The 22,256-nt window shown below is 47.1% G+C and overlaps 1 protein-coding gene across 3 annotated transcripts in view; it reads left to right on the plus strand.

Annotated features, from left to right (window-relative positions):
- Positions 1 to 1,705: 1,705 nt before the first annotated feature.
- The window catches only part of Scg5 (secretogranin V), a 44,618-nt gene continuing 24,067 nt past the window's right edge, over positions 1,706 to 22,256 (plus strand). The window contains exons 1-2 of one of the 3 annotated variants that reach the window (XM_048459532.3): positions 1,706 to 1,828; positions 3,455 to 3,687. In XM_048459532.3, coding sequence (XP_048315489.1) covers positions 3,462 to 3,687 — 226 coding nt within the window. In that variant the 5' untranslated portion in view covers positions 1,706 to 1,828; positions 3,455 to 3,461. Of the gene's footprint in view, positions 1,896 to 3,454; positions 3,688 to 22,256 lie in introns of all 3 variants that reach the window. The other 2 variants (XM_048459533.3, XM_048459531.3) reach the window with 2 other exon arrangements.

Genomic DNA, 22,256 nt, shown 5'->3' on the forward strand with positions numbered 1-22,256 from the left:
TGTGCTTTTCCAAAGTTAAAAGTAATGTCTATAGTAACTTCAAGAATTACCATTTCTTCAAGTATAAAAATCTAATTTGTTACATTACAAGAAATGAAGAGGTTTTAATAAACAACTAAAGTCGGGGTTCTGGACAACGTTCTATATCACTAAGAACTTAATGCATCATTTTGAGAATCATCAGGTATAGGAGATATATGATTCATGTTTTATTTTAAAAATACCAATTTTAGTCAGGTGTACTGGCATGCGCCTGTAATCACAGCTGCTCTGGAGGCTGAGGTAAGTTAAGATCATTTGAGACTGGCCTTGGCGAGACTCTTGTATTCGAGCTTGAATGTGCGATGTTACCCACAGGCTCTTGCCGAGTGCTTGGCCCCTGACTAGTGGCACTGTTTTGGGGTTGTAGAACCCTTAGGAGGAAGTAGGTCCTTAGGGGTGTCCTGCTGTCTGTCCTGACTCCGTGTGCTCCCACCATGGTGTCCTGACTTGTTGGGTGTTCATAAACTAGGAGAGCCAATGATCATGTCAAAATCTATGAGCCAAGAGGAATATTTTTCCTTTACCTCATCATTTTGTCATCAGAAAAAAGGCTTATAGACCCTGTCTCTAAATTACAATGTGATATGTTTCGGGCAACTACACGGTCAGCAACACGCAGTAATCCACTTTTTCCAGTCTTCAATTAAATATAACTGCACAACGTTGAAGGAAACTTGAGAATTAACGGTACTCATTAGTAATAAATGCTGTGTGCCATCATAAGCGTTGAGCCTGCAGGCAGCTTTTGTCATGTTGACTGAAAAAAAAAAGCATTCAGGGAAAGAAAAACATTGGGAAGGATGCCTGACTTTACTCAGAAAACTGTCTCAAGTCTCCCAGCCTCCATTCCTTGCATTAAAATGCTAATGGATTTGATGCTCCTAGCTGCAGTACGAGCTGAATCCTCATCATGGAACTTCCTCACTTTCCCAGAAGTTTCCCCAGAGTACGTATTCCTAGTAGTTTGCTGGGCCTTGTGGCGTCTACTTGGTTTCTTACAGGCTTAGGAATCCCATCAGACCCTGGGGCACATCACTGGCACCAGATCAGCATGTTCTGGAAATATGGTTTATCTCGGCGCACTTTAGAAGCAATGCTTAGCTCTCTCAGAACCTCCAGGTCCCCTGCGGGGAGGGGGGCGGTTAAGGAAAGGTGCGGTAGAGGCATCACTGTCACCAGAACGAACGCCTTAGGACCTGAATTCTTAGTCACCCCTGCCATTGCAACATTCAGGACAATGCACGCTCTCATAGCTGGGTCTTTTAAGTTTTCTCCCTGCCTGCGTGAGTGAGGTCAGAAAACTAGACCTCACTAGTTTTCATAGTCATTGGACTATGAAAGGGGAAAGCTTCAGTGAGAGGATAAGGAAAAGATACCAGAAAAGAGGTGTATGAAAATGCCAGCAGGAAGCCTGTTTGTATGCTGATTTAAAAATCTAGAAGATGGCAAAATTAACGTGTGCTACCTAGTGGTGGTCTGCAGTTAGGTGAGTGCTTGAGACTGGTAAAGGAGGTAAATGACGCTCGAAGGGCTTGATGCAGAAAGGGGGCATTCGAGAAATGTCACAGTCAAACAGACAGGCAGAACGCCTGGGTTGGAATCGCTCCGGGCCAGAGATGCTAGGCGTCTGAAAAGCCTTTTCAGGAACTCTGGGAAGGCCTCTTCCACCTGCTGGGGGCGGGGACGGGGTGGAGCTAGGATGCTGAGGGAGGTGACGCAGGAGCTATCCAGCTCGCCAGCTCCCTGCTTTGGGCCAGATTGCGACAAGCTCTCCTGAGGCCCGAGGGTGAGTTCTACAGTGAAACGGCCAGGCTAGACAGCCGGCAGAACACGGGAGTACTTGGGTTCATAAGGTAGGGGAGGATGCCCTCCAGAAATCCTTGAACTTGGAGCTGGGGTCAGACAAAGGATGGGTGCGGGGATTACAGGGGTTGGCTATAAATAAGGGGTGGGGGGAGCGTTCCGAGAGCGGCGATTGGATAGTTCGTCAGTTGGCTGGCCAGTAAAGAAAACGTCCTGCATTCGGAGTTCATGGGAAAAGATGGAGATAATGGAGCCCGGTGCCTGCATCCGGCCCTTACATCACAACCAGATTGCGCGGTGAAAACAGCCGTTCTCCGCTCTTTGAGGAGCAAGGCTAGGAAAGGCCTTTAGCTGCGGAGAAAACGACATTAAATGAAACGAATATTTCAGTTTTAGGAACTGTGCTTGGCTTGTCCCCCCCACTGTTTCAATCCCTACCACTGCGAAGGCTCAAAAGGGTTTATCTGGCTGTTGCCTGAAGCACCCATTCGAAACAAGCAGCTTCCAGAGACCCTGTGTAAATATTGTTTCCTTGCTCTGCAGGCATATCCGTGGACAGCAACATGTAGAACAGGTTAATGACAGCCCACACATATTCCCTGCCCCCCACCATTTCACTCTCCCCGCCCCCCTGCCGCCTCCGGAGATCTCAGCTTCTAGAACTGTGAACCGATGTTACCAGCGTTGGAATAGTGATACAGGAGATTCACTGTGTACCTATTGTTGTCCATGCTCCTTTATATGAGTTTGTTGTTGTTTTTGTTTTTGTTTTTTTTTTTTTTTGAGACAGAGAGTCTCTGTAGCTTTGGAGCCTGTCCTGGAACTAGCTCTTGTAGACGAGGCTGCCCTCAAATTTACAGAGATCTGCCTGCCTCTGGCTCCCGAGTGCTGGGGTTAAAGGCGTGCGCCACCACCGCCCAGTAATTTTGATTTTTATCTTAACAATAATTATGAGACAGATTGTTACTATTCTCAGTCTGGGCAAGAGGTGACAGGGGTACTTGCCTCAGGTCACCTAGATGGGGCACAGGGAAGCAACCTAGATGGGGCACAGGGAAGCAAGTGTCTTTCACGTGGCCTCCAACATGGCAGGACAGGATCCGAGCTGCACAGGACTTCTCAGGGTCTTACTGTGTTGCTTGTCTGCTGAGTTAAAACACCTTCTGCCACCACTCCAGAGCTTTCTGTGCTGTGTGTGGCTGTGTGTTTACTGCTTGAATCTCATAACTCCTTCTCATTACTCCTTTCTTCCTTTTAAGGGGACACTTAAAACACCACCCTCCTTTTCTCAAAACTGGAAGGGCTTAGAAGGCAAGGATCACAGACCACAGGTGTGCGAACCATAGTCCAGCTTAGACTTCTCAGGTAGCAAGTTAGAGGGACTTGCTTACCCCAGACCTTCGGTTTCTTTACTCCTTCCCCACAGTGGTTTCCTCCCTGGCTTGGACACTTGACACGAAAGGAAACCTCTAAGAATTTTTCATCACGGTCTCTCCTTTCAAGATGCTCCTTCAAACCTTAACTTATGATTCATAATTCTATGGCCGCAGTAGTGTGATTCCAGGTGCCAGGTTTGGCCACGTTACAAACTTGGTCCTTTCTTCTGCAGGTTAAATATGGCCTCCAGGATGGTCTCTGTCCTGCTGTCTGGCCTTTTGTTTGGGCTGATGTTCGACTGGAACCCAGCATTGGCTTATAGTCCACGGACCCCTGACCGGGTCTCGGAAACAGACATCCAGAGACTGCTCCATGGCGTTATGGAGCAGCTGGGCATTGCCAGGCCACGCGTGGAATACCCTGCTCACCAGGCCACGAATCTTGTTGGGCCCCAGAGCATCGAAGGTACGCGCTGTTCCTAATTGACGATGTTTCCGTTGTATTTCTGAGGCTACCGTCTCCTTTTTTTAAAAAAAATTTTGTTGAGGGAGGGTTGTTTTTTGTTTTTGTTGTTGTTGTTGTTGTTGTTGCTGTTGTTTTCGGCAGTCTGGTGTAGACCAGGCTCACCTCTCCCTTGGTGACCAAGGACGACCTTGAGCTCCTTATCCTCTTGCCTTTATCTCCCAGGTGCTAAGACTGGGGGTGAGGCCGCAACTTTCTGAGAAGCTGAGGCTGGAAGCTGGGGCTGTGGGCCACTTCCTAAGCAAGCACCCTGGGGGCTACGCTATCCCCCGCCCTCCCTCCCTTTGCGTTCTGCACAGTGATACCTACATAACACATCCACGAGGATGGCAAGACTACCTCTCTTGGGAGTTTTTCCAGTTTTCCAAGGTCCTGGTCATGTTCTTAGAAAACGTGAAATTGAAAGCTGCGTTTCCTTTGTTTGCTGTTTACTTATATATCAAAAGAGTCTTCCTCTTGGGAGTGGGCAAGGGATGTCAGAGAAAAATATGAATTCTCTCTTTGGAGTCTCTCCATGTTGCACCTGGCACGTGCTGCTTCTGACGGATAGACGGTGCATGATTTCCCCTGCTGGGATTAGCTTACAGTGCTACCTGCTCCAGGGGTCCATGAATGCTGCCGGCAGTGTTGCTACATGGTTCCCATTTCTGTCTTGTTGCCCATCACTCCGAGCCATTGAAATTGCTGTGTATTTTGGTTGACATTTGATTTCAGGAGTAGATTAACCCAAATAATCTGAATCTTCAAGCATGCAACTGTAGCAAATGACTTGTAGCAAAATACATCAGATAGAACCCCTTGCCGTTATTCTTTTGCGGAGACGCTAAACCCTTCCTGGCACCAGCCACCTGTTCCTGTTTATTCAGTGCTCTGTTTTTGAGATGGTAAATACGTGCCTTTTCTCCACCCGTGACGTGCATGGTTTATCACTCTGCTGTTGTCATGGAGAGGGTTCTTCCTGCTACCCTAAGCCTTGTCTGTGCAGGGCCTCGTTTTATCCATTCAGTATCCAACTGTGTGTCTGCCATTGTGCAGGACGCCGGGGCTACTCTGCCCTAAATGACCCAGGCTACCTGGGAGAAGGGAGCCAGCCAAAAGGCACTCCAGTGTATCCTGATGCACACTGCTTCCATGGAACAAAGAGAGGAGACTTTTCAGGAATGGTGCGTGTGCATGTGTGTGTGTGTGTGTGTGTGTGAGAGAGAGAGAGAGAGAGAGAGAGAGAGAGAGAGAGAGAGACTATAATGAAATGCTTCTTAGAAGTAATGTTTGTGTAGGAAATCCACAGGGAGGAATAAAGGAGCATGGGTTACAATGAGTCGGAGTTAATGCGGGCCCATCATCATCGTTGAGGTAATGACTTGTCCTAGCGAAGTCAACTCTTCCCTAAGGGACGACTGTTGCTATGTGCCTCCATTGACTCGCTCTGCAATGAATTACTACAGCACTAGCCATTTAATAGACACTCCTTGTCTCCCTGGTCAGTCACAGCATGGCTGTCTCACTCCGTTCAGAGTCTTGACTAGCAATGCAACCAAACTGATGTGGGAGCCTTTCAGCTCATGAGAGTGACCGCCAGACTTCGTTTCCATGCAGTTGTCAACTGAAGGTCCCTTTTGCTTGATGGCTGTCACCTGGGTCCCTTTCAGCTCCGAGGGGCCACCCTAGGGCAGTGTGCTGTCTCACCATGAACACAATATCCTGAACAAGAATGTTCTTTGTACCACTTTACTTCTCCACGAGAAGCCCCTTTAGTCTGGTAAGGGTTATGCAACAGAACCATGGGAATGGCTTTCCCAACACCTTTGTTATCTAAGAGGATAGCAAAGTTGACTCCAGTCTCCTCCGTGCGCAAAGGCAGAGGCTCCTGCGCACTTATCTGCGCAGCAGATAAGAATCTTGAAGCCATTTTAGAATTCTACCTCTTCTAGCCGAGGTGAAACTGGCAGGAAATAGTCCAAAGATGGCGGGAGAAAAGAAACTTAATGCGACTCCTGAGTTTTTCCCAGTCCCTCCAGGGCTTTTATTGGATGGCCTGAATCCTGTTCATGTCACTATATCATTGTTTCAGCTCATCCGTCTGTGTGTACTGTGTGCTCGGAGAGCGACTCGTGCCGTGTGGAATAGCTCCTTCCGTTCTCTAACAGCCTCGGAAAGAATCAGTTAAAGGTGCCCTCCCCACAGTTTTTAATACAGAACATACACAGTACACGTATTCTTGTGTAAATTTCAATACATAGTTCATGTGGTTATTATTAGTAAACGCCATTACAAAAGCTCCCCGGATTAAATGCTAACTCCAGCACTTATTGGTGGTGTCGTCTTCTAACAAGTTATTTAATTTCTTCGTTTCTATTTAGCTTAAGTACATCTCTGCAGGTACCTTAAAAACAGCCGAGTAGGAGCATCTTGTATAAAATCTTGGCCAAAAGCAAGGCAAGAGGACAGAGTAGAGACGGCTAGAAAGTGGCCCTGTGTATAGGACAGCATGAGCTCCGGTGGCGCCGAAACAGAGCCTGTGCTGTGTCCACCCTCCTTCCTTGCTGTGTGTGTTCTCCGTAACTTCTCTGCAGCGTGATGTCTTGTGGATGAAAGAGGCTCCCTTCGCGGGCAGGCACGAGAGCTGTTATTAAGAGCATCGCAAGACGCCTCCTCTCTGTGTTAGCAGCAGCTTGTGGGCTTTGTTGGTTTGTCCGTCTTTGTTGGGTGTTTGAGGCAGGAGCTCATATAGCCCACCCTGGCCGTGAATACCTCCCGCAGCCAAGGATGACCTTGAGCTTCTCCTGGGTTCAACACTTCCCTTCTCATTTTGCCCTCAGAAGCAAGGACAGTTAGCGGCTGTCCCAAGGACAGACCCAGAGAGCCCTTTGCTAAGGTGGAGGCCTTTGAGGAGCAGGGGCTGCCTCTGCTCACTGACACTCTCAGTGAATCGAGGTGTATCAAACCATGGCAGATAGTGTAGCTCCCAGAATACTAAGAGCCTCGGGTTAAAAATAAAAACCCAAACAACCACAAACTGTTTTACTAATATGTCAGCTGTTTCTTTCCCCCACACTTTAAGCCACTGGATACGTAGCACTGTGATATCATTGGGTTTTAAACCATGAAGACAGATATGTATAGCTATTAGCATTTGATGGTTCTAAATAATTTATATTTATATTGCCAAACAGAAAAAATATCAAAAAAATTCTTTTTAAAAATACTGACTTTTGGAACTTTAATTTTTCAGGATAAACAGAGCTGAAACTTTAAAAAATTATATCAAATTGGAGGGAAAGTCCTTCTTAAGGTGGCGTTCTTGAAAAGATACGCAGGTTTTAAGGAGCCTACTACCCTGGGCCAACCTTGCTCAATAAAGGAGCTGCAGTACCTCCACCCTGCCACAGAGTGGCAGTGTTTGCTTCCCGATCAAAGGCTGGAGGAAGGCGGGGAGTAAGCATGGAAGGGCCCAAGAGGGGCCTCGGTTTGCTTCTGGAGAGTCTCTCTCTGCATTAGAGAAAGAAGAAATAGGGCTGTCTCTTGACCTAATTACCTTGACTAAAGTCTGTTTCTAGGTTATCCCCATTTTAGAAGAATCCATGAGAACATGGGTTTGCCACTCACTTCGTTGGCCTTCATTCTTTGAAGCTGTTTTGAGATTACACACACTACTCTTTTAAAAGACCCTGGAAAAATTATTTTAAGCTTCCTGTGTAGACCAGCCGTCTGGATAATGGGAGGATAAAGATGGTTGTTTGTCTTTAAGGCAGTCCAGGGCATCTGGGGAGAGGTGCAAAGGTGGTACTTAGGATGTGCGTATGGCAAGAGAGATGTCTGGGTGAAGGAGGGCATTTTGGAGTTAGGAGTGGCTGAGGCTGTGGCCGGAATGAGGTGTCTCGGTAAACATCACATGAGGAGACAGAACACCCGCTTCGAAGTCCTGAAATGTTCATCAGAGAAAGGCCAGGTAGACAAGAGTTCTGTAAAGGGACCCATGGGGAAGTAGCTCCATAGGAGGGCCTTTGCCTGGCTTGCTTGGAATTTTAAAAACACGGAAGGAGGATGGGAGAAAAAGCAAACAGAGGCTGGTCAGAAAGACGAAGCAAAAGGAAGACCAGAAGAAGAGGAAACCGCTGTGTCTTCGGGGAACTATGTATGAGCAGATGGAGATTCTTAGAGCCTTGGACAGAGGCAGTTCTGTGAGGAATCAGGGGCCTGGGCGAACCTACACTGCAGTGGATTGAGACAATAATGGGGAAAGGCGGAAGAGGGCAGATGGTAGAAATCTTATCCTGGACTGGAGAAATGACTCCCTACTCTTCCAGAGGTTCAAGTCTCAGCACCCGTGTGGCAGCTCATAACTGTTTGTAGCCCCAGTTCTAGGGGATCTGATAGCTTCACGCCAGCGCACATAAAATAAAGCTAAATAAATTATTAGGAAAAAAAAACCCCTTTGTCCCTAGAATGGTCTGGTCAAGTCAGAGAATGGTGGAAGGACTGGGAGGGTTGTGACACAGAACTGGGGAAGATTTTTATTTTTTATTTTATTTTGGTTTTTCAAGACAGGGTTTCTCTGTGTAATTTTGGAGCCTGTTCTGGCACTTGCTCTGTAGACCAGACAGACCTTGAACTCACAGATCCATCTCTGCCTCCCAAGTGCTAGGATTAAAAGTATCTGCCACCGCCTGCAGCTAAGAGGAAGATTTTCTTTTAAGGTCATTATTTTCAGATATAAGAGATTCAAAGTAATTTAAGTACTAATTGCCAGGGACCGGTGTAGAGAAAGAGTTGAGGATGAAAGTCAGGCAAGGTCTTCTTCTTCTTCTTCTTCTTCTTCTTCTTCTTCTTCTTCTTCTTCTTCTTCTTCTTCTTCTTCTTCTTCTTCTTCTTCTTCTTCTTTCTTCTTCTTCTTTTTTAAAGTGCATTCGTATTTTGCCATGAGTCCCTGGAACCATGTTACAGACAATTATAGCCTGTTACAGACAGGCAGGAGCGGCCATGTGGGTGCTGGGAATTGAATCCAGGTCCTCTGGAAGAGCAGTCGGTGCTCTTAACCACTGAGCCATCTCTCCAAACCCAGGAAAACCAATCTTAATAAACATTTTATGTCCTTGCAACAGTGCAATAAAAATACAGTCTTACTGGTCTTACTGTGTGCACAAAATGTAGAGAAATATGGATGACCTCAATAAAACACTTTGCTAAGGAATACAGATACAAGCCAGATGTCGCAGCACATACACATGTAATCCCAGCACTGGAAAATTGGGTAGAGGCAGCAGGACCATGAATTTGAGGACAGTCTGCTTTATGTAGTAAGTTCCCAGTCAGACTGGGTACATAGTGCAACCTTGTCTCAAAAGCAAAGTCACAAATTTGAAGTAGTAAACTCAGTAGTTGTCAACAAGGATTTTTGCACTTTCATAAGTAAGCAAAAATTATCACTGTCTTCAACCGGGCTTATGCTTGAATCATGCAAAGTTTAAACAATATAAAATCTTAGTTCATTCCCTAAAAAGTTACCATTTTCTTATGATGTTGTCTTAGTCGGGGTTACTTTTGCTGTGAAACACCATGACCAAAAGTAAGCTGGGGAGGAAAGGATTTCTTTGGCTTACACTTTGACATTGTAGTCTGTCACTGGGGAAGCCAGGCTAGGAACCAAAACAGGACAGGAACCCAGAGGCAGGAGCTGATGCAGAGGCCATGCATGGAAGAACACTGCTTACTGGCTTGCTCAGCCTGCTTTCTTATAGGATCCAGGACCCCCCACCCAGGCATCATGCCTCTCACAAAGGCCTGGGCCTTCCCCCACCAATCACTAATTAAGGAAATGCCCTAGGGCGGGTGGGATCTTTTTTTTTTAAAAAAATTTATTTATTTAGTATGTATCCAACAATCCTTCCATGTATGCTTGCATGCCAGAAGAGGGCACCAGATCTCATTATAGATGGCTGTGAGCCACCGTGTGGTTGCTGGGAATTGAACTCAGGACCTCTGGAAGAGAGGACCATTCTCAATTGGGTCTCCCTCCTTTCGGATAACGCCAGCTTGTGCCAGGCTGACACAAAACAGCCGCTATGGTTGTCAAAGATGGGCATAGAAAAGCAGCAGCAGCTGCAGCAGCAGCGAGGTGAGTTTTACTCACAACTGCTGCTAACTTACGGACGTTGTTTACCCGGGGCCCAGCTCGTCACGGTCTGTGTGGTGTGCACTGACAGGAATCCGCCAGATGGGTGTCTTGTGCTTCTGCTCAGGGCTCTGGAGAGTGTGGAGCAGGCACTGGCTGAGGTGTGGGATGAGAACCTGCTTCACGCTTCACAGGCTGCGGCCTCCTTGTAGTGTCCTCACACGGCTGAGGGGTTTAGACTTCAACATATTACTGAGTGGGTAGTTCACCAAGTGTCCATCTGTGGGTTCAGGGCCTGAGCTAGACCCTGCTTCTTGAAAGTTCTACGTTCTATCTCATTCTTCTGAATACAAAGTACCCAATGTTTGGGATTCTGGTGGGGGACAAACAGAATTTAGACCACACACCCATTCTATTTCTGGGACAATAGTCTGAGCCACAGTGTATTTTATTGCCTCTAAATCCTAATGAGGCTTTAAAAACATATATATTTTTTCCTAACCCTTTTTCTTCCTTCCCACTTTCCATGTGGTTCACATGAGAGTTTGGCAGGGAGAAAATCTAAGCATTAAGCATAAAGGACAACACATCCCTCCCTTCCCATCTCCTTGTGAGCCATGACCTCAGGCTTGGCAGGCTAAGACGCTTTCCTCTTTCCTGTAGTGTGGGCCTAACCCAGGAGGCTTCTTGGTTTCTTGTGAACCTTGGCTCCTGAGGGTTTTCCGACCAGGCACATCTGTCCAGAACCTGTGTCTGTGCAAAGGCCTTGGTGTCTAAACTAGAACCCCGTGTCGGGGCCTCTGATTCATGCCACCTGGAACGAGACCCAGCCAATGAGAAGCCCGATGAGTCACCTGGGAAGCTGCAATGAATGATTTTCCACAGATAATTGACCAAGTGGATTATGTACCTGTAGGAAACGGAAGAGCAATAACTAAATTTTACGTGACGTTTACGGTTTGCAAAACTGCTTTCCTGTAACCTGTCTCTTTTGATACAATCATCCTAAAGACTGAAACTGTGTGAGGGTATCCACAATGGCTTGAGCCTTATAAGTTGGTTGGCAAGCCAGCTGTGTTGTGTTTGAATACATCTGTCCCTGCAGACTGGTATAACCCTGGGTTAGTTGGTGAGAAACTGTAACGGTGCCGGGCATTACGGTAAGGCACATGTGGATTTGGGTGGCTGGCATTTCAGGGACCTGAGGCTATAGGAAGTGAATGTTCTGACAAGCTTCCCTCTTGGAACAAATTGGCCCAAACGTCTTGGCCACCCCGGTCCATAAAGAGTGAGTGAAGCGGGCTGGGTTTAGCAGGTCACAGTTAGGCATGGCAATTACATAGGAGCATGCACGTTGACCACTATGTGTCATGTGGTTTTCAGTGGAGGCAGAGGCATGTGGACTTTGGGTTTAGAGAGTGTCTCAGTTAGGGTTTCTACTGCTGTGAAGAGACACTGTGACCATGGCAACTCTTAGAAAGGAAAGCATTTAATTGTGGTGGCTTACAGTTCCGAGGGTTAGTCCATTGTCACCATGGTGGGAAGCAAGGCAGCATGCAGGCAGACATGGTGCTGGAGGAGGAGCTGAGAGTTCTTCCGTCTTGACTCACAGGCAAGGGGTCTGTCTCACTGGGCGTGGCTTGAGCATCTATGAGACTTCAAGGCCTGCCTCCACAGTGACACACTTCTTCCAACAAGACCACATCTACTCCAACAAGGCCGCACCACTGTGCTGCTCCATTTGGGAGACATTTCCTTTCAAACCACCACAGGTAGTAGGGAGAGGATGGATTGTGCAGCTAGCAGGATGGACGCTGAGACGGGCCCGACCGTTTCAGTTCACATTCGAATGAGTCATGAAGCAAGGCAGATGTCTCTATACCATACAGTTTATTTTCTCAGCGCACAAACGGAGATCAGCTGCCTGGTCCATCTCTGGTCCATCTCGCAGGGTTGATGTGACAGCTAAATTAAGGTACATCAAGGCACTTTGAAAGATGTAAACCTGTTACACAAACACAAAACATGACCAAACACTTGTTTAGTGATGCTAGAGATCAAACCCAGGCCATTGCCCTTGCTGGGCAAATGTTCCACCCTGGGCTCCATCCCCATCTCTCCAAGCATCTTTCTTACGCTTGTTACTTCTTTTGTCCTCCCGTATTTCTTTGCAGCTGCTTGAGGTTTGAAAGCTGATCCCATCTTCCAGTTCTCTGTGTCCTGCTAAGCGCGGGCCTGAGAAAAACCACTCTTGCCTAGTGATCTTTGGAGGGATCAGTTCCACTGGCCTCATCTGCACCCCACCGGTGGACACAAAGGAGTTGGGATCATGGGGCTGTAGGGCGGAGAAGTGCTTGGTGAAGATCCCGAGCAGCAACTTTTCCCACTCGGATTTGCTTTACCATCTCTTGCTCTCGTGACTTTACGAGCATTTCAGCGGATGCCGAGCCAAAAGTGAAACACGTCACAGATGCCCATCGGAGGGGCTGGTGAAAGACAGATGTGAGGGTGAATCAGAGATCTGGCCGGCAGTGAACTGGAAGCAGACGGTCCGCTTGCTGACCTCTCTGGCCATTTACACTTCCCATCAGGGTGTCCCCTGACTGTGTCCGTTCAACAAATAATTACCAAGCCTGTACATTGTGCTGGGAACTCTGGCCCTCATGGCTTTCACAACCTGTGCATACTGTCCTAATTTGTAAACCAACCACAAATCAGACATCACCATTCTTTTAGCCTCTTTGTGAAGGGTCAACTCTAACTGAAGGAATCTAGCAGTTTTCTAGAATACACGGGTCAGGACAGGTTCTGGTTGCTGTGTTCCTTCCTATGCCCAGAGCAGTTCCCATTGCTCTTCAGTCTGGAGGTATCCACAGGGATAAGAAAGATATGGAGCCATGGGGCATGTTTTCACTCAGCACCTCCCGCCAGTCAGTCAAGTGGGCTGGCTAACGGAGACATGGCAAAGAGAAGGAACAGGCTCGTGGACTTCTCCTGCTGGGACCTGCAGTCCTGCTCTCAGGAGCCTGAAAATGAGATAGGGGATGGAGCATAAACAGTGGAATGCGTGTCTGTGGTGTACTGGGCTAGAAGCTGAGAGCCCTGCGTATGTGAATTATTATAGAAACGGGTCTATTGGGGACAGGGAATCAGGGAAGCTGCTGCTGGAATCGTCATCCTCATAATCAAAGCTGAACATCTCTGAGGATGTATATCATGGAAACTTGGGTTTGAGTAGACGAAGGGAAAAAAAAAATTAGCCATTGTGTCCATGATTGGTTGTGGGGTGTGGGTAGCAGGGAAGGTTGGGCACTCTTGAGACTGTCAACAGGTTGGTTTGTGTCAGAACAACTGGAAACTGTGGCAGGTGGTCTCTATTGCCCAGGGAAACTCCTGTATCTCTCGTAGTCCGTCTTGTGCTTGCTGGCAAGGCGTCCCTTAAGCCTCTCATTGCGGACATGTAGATATCTCCTCCATGGTGACAGCAGTCATGGTCAGTGGTTCTGGCTAGAGGACAGTCTATATATTTCTGCTCGTGTTGGACAAATCCGTGCCTAGAGCTCACCAGCGCCATTGGAAGGGCAGCAGATGTCTGGCCAACTGATGTCTCTTCGGCTTGCAATTTACCCGTTACTCAGCAGAGGCCAAAAGCTCTGTGACATGAGCCTGTGCCTCGTCCAGGTGACCCATTTGATCACACCCTCCCGCCCTCCAGGAGGACGTACAGACTCCTTACAGCATTTTAGAATATCCCCAGCACACAGATAGGGGAGGGGCATTCAACCTACGGGAAAGAGATCTGACCAAGACAGAGTGACATTTACCTAAGGCTGAGAGGACTGGACCGAGGAGTTTTCCCAGGAGGGGACTTGGGAACTGGTAATCATTCTCTGCCAGGAAATTGTCCTACTTTTTCTTTGCATGAGGCAGCGGGGACAGCCAGTCTAGGCTACTGGTCCACCTTGCAGAGGAAGGCCCAGGAGACCTTCATAATGCCATCCTCCTAATAAAACAGCTCAGAAGGCTTGTGCCAGCAGGCGCTGCGTAGTTTGGATAAACGTGAATGACTAACGTTTTCCCTCCAAGCGGCAGGAATGGACGGGCCTTCTGGGAAGAATTCCTTTGCTGTAAACCACGGAGCGGGGCCTGTCTCCTGAACCCAACCAGCGTGTCTCTTCTCTTGTCTCTTTCCTTCTCTCCACATTTCCAGGCCTTCAGCAGATGATGGGAGGGACCATTTGTTGAGTCTGTCCAGAGCCTGCATAGTTCTTGGTCACTGAAGTGTGTAAAAACATGGCAGCGGTGCAGGTGCTATTGTCTCAAAGTGTTTACAAAGAAAGGAAGGGAAGAGCCGTTATTTGACAGAAAATGACACATTGCACTAATACTGTAAGGCTCTTGCTTTTAATGCGTGGTCAGTGAACAGGACTGTTGGCATCGGCTCTCATTTAACTAGGTCTGTATACAGCATACTGGAGCCTGGTAAGTGCCTCTGGCTTTTTTTACAGGCAGAGTTTTGGTGCCTTGGGGTCTGGACCGTGAACCAGTCAGAAGTGCCTGGAGGCAGGGAGTGGTCAGCTCTCTCCCAGCTGGCCAGATTGCGAGCAGCAGCTACAGTAATGTGTCAGCCCCGAGTCACTGGCCTCTTTATCCCGCTCCTGAGCCTTGCTTCTCATGCCCCTGCCTCAGGATGCCTGTGCTGTGAGGCAGCTGGATCTCCTCCTTCGTCTTCAGGGAGGGCACTGGACGTGTGAGAGTCTGAGTGACGGCCAACGGAGTCTACCCTGCTCTGTTTGGGCGGTACCAGTGCTGTTCTGATGAGGGATTAGTAAGAATGGGCGAGCACTTGGATCCCGAGCTCGGCTTTTCAGTAGATTACCTTCCATGTCTAGAAGCAGATCCATAGAGTTTGTCCAGCAAAGACACAAGCACAAGCAAACTAAGTTGCTGGCTGGGTCCCAGAAGACTTACATCTTACATACGCCCTTTTTGTTTTTTTCTCAAGGCAGTCCTGGCTGTCCTGGAACTTGCTTTGTAGACCAGGCTGGCCTTGAACTCACAGAGGTCCACCTGCCTCTGCCTCCCAAGTGCTGGGACGAAAGGCGTGTGCTATCACGGCTCAGCTGTCGCTGTGCAGCTTTTGTGGATGATAGGAGATGCGCTGTGACACTGACACTCATGTCCTCTAGTGCCTCTCTGATACTCTGCAGCCTTCTGACCGTGGGGCACATCTTGTAAAGTGGGGGACCAGCCTTTTGTTTGCATGGCCCTCTGTGCACGGGATCGATGCCTCTGTGAGTTTTTGCTAAATAGTAGCGTAGAATCGTGATTTCTTTTTCATCATTTCTACCCAAACTTTTTTTTTTTTTTAAAAAAAAACACTGATTTATTTTTCTTATGTGCGTTGATGTTTGGCCTGCATGTCTGTGAAAGTGTCAGATTCCCTCGGCAGAAGAAGGTACAGACAGTTGTGAGCTGTCGTGCGGGTGCTGGGAATTGAACCCAGGTCCTCTGGAACAGCAGTCAGTGCTCTTAACAGCTGAGCCATCTCTCCACACCCCTATCTAATCTTAAAGCTCTAAAATCTGAAGGGAAATATTGTAGCACTTATCTAACTTTAAAAATATGTTGAGGGGGGTTGGAGAGATGGCTCAGTGCTCACGAGCTCTTGCTGCTCTTTCAGGGGACCAGGGTTCAGTTCTGAGCGCCCATGTGGTGGCTCAACACCATCTCTAGACCTAGTCCTGAGGATCTGATGCCCTCTCTGGCCTCCACAGGTGCTGGGCACACACATGGTGTGTTTGTGTTTTTTAAATATTTGAAATGGCTAGAGACTCCATGAAAAGAAATCTGTAAACTACTCAACCAAAAGGAAATGGTCTAGTGGGAAGGACATAATCCTCGTTTGGGGTCTACTGTGTACTTTGGATGTTACAGGTTTGGCCTCATAAGCCCTAGGTGGATGTTTCTGTTTTACAACAGAAGTAAATGAGCAGCGTGCCAAGAATAGACAGTTCAAGGGCAGGGGATGCAGATTTGAGTCTCTAGAGCAGAAGGAAAATTTTCTGTTGATGGCCTGCATCCCTCACCTTTGCTCACTAGAGGGCAGTAGATTTTTCCACAGCGAGAGCTAAAAACATCTCCAGATGATTTTCAGCGTTCCCTTGCATGTTAAAACCTTCATTGAAACTGCTCCCGAGACTTGATCTCTCTCTCTCTCTCTCTCTCTCTCTCTCTCTCTCTCTCTCTCTCTTCTCTCTCCCTCTCTCTCACATCCCCTTGCCCTTCCTTCTCCTCTTCCTCCCATCTCTGCTCCTTCCTTCCCACAGCATATTCAAAACAAAATTTGGGAAGTCACTTTAAGAACTCAGTAATTATGTTTAAACTTTTTTAAAATCATAAAAGTGATTTTTAAAAGCCATTGTGAATCATTAAGACAAAAATAATATGTTTACAGTCTTACCACTTTGAAGTTTCCACTCTTGGCATCTGACTCTGTGTGTGTGTGTGTGTATGTGTGTGTGTGTGTGTATGTGTGTGTGTGCGTGCGTGCGCGCATGCAAATGTGTGTGTGTGCATGTAGAGCTTTCTTATTTTAGTAATTTCCTCTTTAAAATGGGTAGTCTTAATTTTGCAGGAAAATGGATGGAGCTAGAAAACATTATTTTGAGTGAGGTAACCCAGACACAGAATGACAATTATCACATATACTTGCTCATAGGTGGTTTTTAAACATAAAGCAAAGAAAACCAGCCTACACACCATAATCCCAGAGAACTTAGACAACAATGCAGACACTAAGAGAAACTTACATAGATCTAATCTACATGGGAAGTAGAAAGTAGAAAAAGACAAGATCTCCTGGGAGCATGGGGACCTTGGGGAAGAATTGAAGGTGGGAGGGGAGAGGCAGGGAGGGGAGCAGAGAAAAATGTAGAGCTCAATAAACAACAATAAAAAAAGAAGAAGAAAACCCCTAACACTTCAAATAAAGGTTTTAAAATTGTGTGTGTGTGTGTGTGTGTGTGTGTGTGTGTGTGTGTGTGTGTGAGGGGTAGGGTATGTGCACACGAGTGTAGTGGCCAGAAGACTGGGTCAGATCTCCTCCAGCAGGCATTACAGAAGGTTGGGTTGTAAGCTTCCTGTTGTGTGTGCCAGGAACTGAACTCAGGCCCTCTGCACAAACAGTAAGTGCTCTTAACCACTGAGCACTCTTTCCAGCTTTCAAAAATAGTATGTGTATTTTTGTAGTTAATATTACAGCAAAATATTTTTCTCTATCCTAACAAGTCAATGTCATTATTTTTAGCAACTGCATTATACTCATTATATACACAGTGGAGACATTCCTCAAGTGGTGGACATTTAGAGATTTTCCAATTTGTTATCCTCATACTTCCTCAGTGCATATATATGCACACGACCTTTATGCAGACTCTTGATAAATTCCCTAGGGCGTACATTTCTGAGAAAAGAATAATTCGGCCAAGATAGTTGTATATTTTAATTTTCAGTTTCCTAATTACTGTCAGATTGTTCTCAACTGTTTAACCAATATATGTAGTGTTTCTCTTTCCCTCAGTCTCCTTCCTTCCTCCCTCCCTCCCTCCTTCCCTTCCTCCCTTCCGTTCTCTCTCCCTCACCTCTCCCTTCTTCCTTTCTTCATGGGCAGTTTTTCCACTTGTTTACAATGAGCATGACCCTTTAAGAACTCCTTTGACAGATAAAAGTGACATCTTACTGTCTTGATTAGTTTTCATTTCATGATCTATGAACCTTAACCTCTTTCCTTCCGTGTGTCACATGTATTTGTTTTTCTTATTCTTTGATGTGTTCAACACAACACATTTCTCTTTCTTTCTTCTTCCTTCTTTCCTTCCTTCTTTCCTTCTCTCTTTTTTTCTTTCTTCTTTTTGTTTTGTTTTTCGAGACAGGGTTTCTCTGTAGCCTTGGAGCCTGTCCTGGAACTAGCTCTTGTAGACCAGGCTGGCCTCGAACTCACAGAGATCCTCTTGTCTCTGGCTCCCAAGTGCTGCGATTAAGGGTGTGCGCCAACAACTGGCTCATGACATATTTCTTTTTCATTAGCTGTAGCTGTGCCTGGCACTTTCGTATTGTCTGTCATGTGTTTGCACGTTCATATTTGTAACAGAAGTTCTTCTAAGGATTTTATTATATCGAGAAGGATCCTGCGGTGAAACTCTGGAAGAGCTGAAATTGTGTAATGGCCACCAGGTGGTGCCCTTGGCTCAGAGTGGAATCATGGCTCTGGCCAGTAGGCGGAGATTAGGAAGTGGCCATGAGATGGGCGGTGTGGTGAAGAGTCCGAGAGCTCTTTGCATGCATAGGACACCATTGGTTACATTTGTAATTAACCTGGCAGTGATCAGGATAAGGCCTGACACATTTGCGAGTGTTCTGTCACACGGATGGGGCAGCTGTAAGGAAGTCTTTTACCTCGTACACAGTTTCATGGTTTTCAACATACTCATATCACAACAATCCATTTTATGATCTTTTTGTCATCCCAGAAAGAAACCCTGTCCCCTTTGTCAACCCCCCATCCCTGTGCTTTCCCCAACCCTTCTCCCCTACCCCAGGTCCCCAAGAGCACTCACTATTCTAACTTCTGTCCACGGACTTCCTGTCACGTGACTCCACACAGATGGAACCTCCTGTAGGTGTTCTTTGTGATGAGGGTACGTTCTCACTGTTACTCCAGACTTACCAGTACTGCGCTACCCGATTTCCTGTTAGGAGACAGGAGCACTTCCGGGTCTACCTAAAACTGTGGTCTTTCTACATAATGCTTCTTCAAAAACTTCCAGAACTCTAAGATGGGAGATTTCTGAGCCCTAGGTCTCCCAAGAGCTTGGGTTTGGTGCACTGGGCATCTAGGACTGGTGAGGATTGTTCGTCAATAACTCATGTGACCCCACTGATGACCGAGCTGGCGGTATTGAGGAGTCAAGCTGTGGAGAGGAAAAAAAACAGGTTTTAAATGAAGACACAAGAGAAGACGACCCTATCCCTGAGCTTGCTGTGCCGGCTCCAGCTTCAGTTCCCCATGGCCCCAGCAAGCTGTAACGTTGCTTCTTATCAAATGGTCGCCCCCTGACTCGGCCTGACAACAGGGCATATCTGAAGGCCATCATAACCAATGACATCAGCCATATTTACTGTTCAGCTGGCAAACACCTCAACAGCATAGCAGAAAGAATACTTAAGCTGCTGCCTGAAGCTCACCAGAACATTCCTCGCCCTGGTGCCTGGGGCTGTTGTGAATATGAGAGGAGAAGTGACACACGCAAACAAACGGGCATTAGACAGAATCAAAGGACAGGGTGGGACCTTCGGGAACCTCCCGTCCTCTGGCCTCATTTTGTAGAAATTTAAGTCTTCCGAGGTAAAGTTCTTCGCTCTGGTGCAAGACCAGAGCGGATCTGAAAGCTGCAGCTTTGTTTCCCCTTTTCTTCCTTTCTCACACGGCACAGGCCTTCAGTACACATATATTTCCAGGGTGGTCTTTATTTCACGAGGGCAGAGGGTTATAAAATGCTCCTTAGTATAGCATCTGTCATTTATATAAACAAAAATATCTATCCCACCTCATGGGTCCTAAGAGGAGAGAAGCCCAGAAGGCTGGAGCCACCGGGACACCCGTCCTCCATCCTCCCCTCAGTCACTCCGCAGATCGCCAGTTGCCAAGGCGCATTTACCTCCATTCCCACTCAGCTTGCCATTGGTTATTTCCTCACTGACACCCGAGTCCGAGGGAGAGGAAATGGACATTTAGCAAGTGCATTATTATCGCTTGTTGCAGAGAGGGCTACTAGTATTCAAACAGGTGAGCGTGTTGTTCAGAATCCCATACAGCAGTGGTTCTCAACTTTCCCAGTTCTGCGCACAGCCCTTTAATACAGTTCCTCATGTTGTGGTGACCCCTCCTCAACCACAGATTTCTTTTCGTTGCCACCTTATAACTGTAATTTTGCTACTGTTACGAATCATAATGTAGTATCTGAAGCACAGCTTCTAAGGGGTCATGACCCACACAGGTTGAGAACAGCTGACGTGAGGTTTTAAGTTGCACGGGTCCTGTGCACTATTAAATGATGACTGCAACTGACTTTTATTAAACATTTAATATTGACCAGAATCCACACAAAAAGCCTTGAGTCTTTTTATCCTTGTTCTGCCCCAAATGTTAAATATTTTTAGTGTCTTCGCTTGACACGTGAGATCATGCAGTCAATTTGGTGGAGCCAAGATTCTAACTCAGTCAGCCAGGCTACAGAGGCCGTGCTGTCGGGGACTCACACAGCCTCCTCTACATGCCTGTCCGTTCCACACACTGGTCCCCAGCCCCGTGTGACTCCTAGGCATGTGCCATATGGGTCAGCTGAATTACAGACTTCCCAGATACAAACTACACAAAACATATTGATGGTAGGGTGGGGAAAGAGTGTCAGTCACCTCAATGGCAGCCTTTCTCTAGATTGTTGAAATAATAGCAATCTGGATATACCGTGATAGATTGAGATGAACTATTAAAACATAGTTTCACCTGCTTCTTTTTCACTTCCTGAAGTGAGACTAGCTAGACAATTTTCACTTATACGTGAGGTTTACATTATATTGCTGTCAGACTGTGTTTCAGCAGACTGTTTCAACATGTATAGAGACCGAAACTTTCCTAGGCCGCGGATGATGTTCCTAGTTAGCCCTAGTTAAAGTTTTGGTTAGCATTACTGACGGACGGGTTCCTGGCAATCTTAAGTGTGAGTCCTCTGTTACTTATGAACTCGAATCGCCTGTATGACCATGCATGGATAAGAGAGAAATCAAAAGGGTTAGTTAAGCAATGTTTCCCTCGTTCTGCTGTGTGCTGCCTGTCATCCCTCTCTGACCTCACAGCTTGAGTTCCTCCCCCCCCCACCGCCCTGCATCTCTGTGATACCTTCCTGATGTATTTCCTATCACCCCCACCGCCCTGCATCTCTGTGATACCTTCCTGATGTATTTCCTATCACATTAGATCCCAGCTCCAGCCGTAGTACCCGGCATAGAATTGATAAGTGACAAGTGTCTAGTCATTTTTTGTCTGTAGCTGTCCTATACAGAATGACGATTGCCAGGAAGAGATTACACGGGTCTGAAAGGAAGAAGCTGGGAATGTTCGTGGCGCTGGGAAAGCCGCGAGCTGGAGAAACATCACCAGAGCTTGGCAGAGGATTTGTCTTGAGCGTCCCCTCCCACAGCACACACACCACATGTTCTTCCTACTCCCCGCTTAGGACAGAGTTGTTTTTTTTAAAATGGTAGTATCTGCTAAAAATCAGAAACAGAAAAGAATGTTCCTCTTGTCCAAAATAAATGTTTGTGTTAGCAGCTTACAAAGGCTCCTTCCTTATCTACAGCAGCCTTGGGTGGAGAGAGGGAACGGGAGGTGGCTGCTTACTGCAGTTGCTACTTGCTCAGGTCATGTTAGAGTGCTCCGCCATGATGCGGAGACCTTTCCTGACCCAAACTGAGGCCCTTGTCTTATACTAAAGACTAGGGTTGGGGGTCAGGACACTGACTTTGCAGAATAATTATCTTTCCGGGCTGCGAATCCCTAATCGAGGCTTGTTGTGGGGCTTAGCACCCCCGGGGTAGCTGACAGAGCAGGATTGTGGTCCGGCACAATAGTGCTGGACCCTGCTAATTTCTCATGTCCAGACTCTGCCGCTGGGTATGTACTCTGTCTTCACCATGTCTTCCCTGTGCCCTGCTGCCCTTTAAAGTCCAGGCTAGCTGGAACCCTGAACTTAGGTAGAGACTGTTTAGAACTTGAGCCTGGGGCGGGGGTCACATCCGCTTTCTGGGTGTCTTATGCTCACCCGTTCTCATCATTTTCCTTTCCCGAGGCTTCTGTGACTCTCCTTTATTTATTGGACATTTTAACTGTGGACACTTCTCCGATTAGGATTTTCTTAATTGTTTCTCTGGCCCTAGTTTGGCCTCGGACATCTGTTCACCTTGCCTACCAGGGTCAACAATGGCCATGCACGCTCTCCACACCTGAGACCCTGACACAACCCCACTTGGCTCGTTAGCTGGTAAGCCAAGCGGGCCTGGAGTTCCCGTTAGTGAATCACCTCTTGAACATCAAGTCGTCTCAGACGTCTTCTAAGAAGCAGGTACGTTAGGCAGCGGGTGACTGTCTATTAGTCACTAATCACTGTTATGATAATTACTCATTACAGTTTATTAATTAGTACTCATTATTGTGGAATGACACATAGGCCTCGAGGACAAAACAGCTTTGGACAAAGGATGTCAGGGGTAAGTGAAGCTTCTGGAAGCCAAGTGCAGCTGGGCTGGAACCAGGCGCTTGAGCTCTCAGACTTAGCTCAGT

The sequence above is a fragment of the Myodes glareolus genome, chromosome 10, assembly GCF_982192425.1.
Source record: "Myodes glareolus chromosome 10, mMyoGla1.1, whole genome shotgun sequence".
Classification (NCBI taxonomy): domain Eukaryota; kingdom Metazoa; phylum Chordata; class Mammalia; order Rodentia; family Cricetidae; genus Myodes; species Myodes glareolus.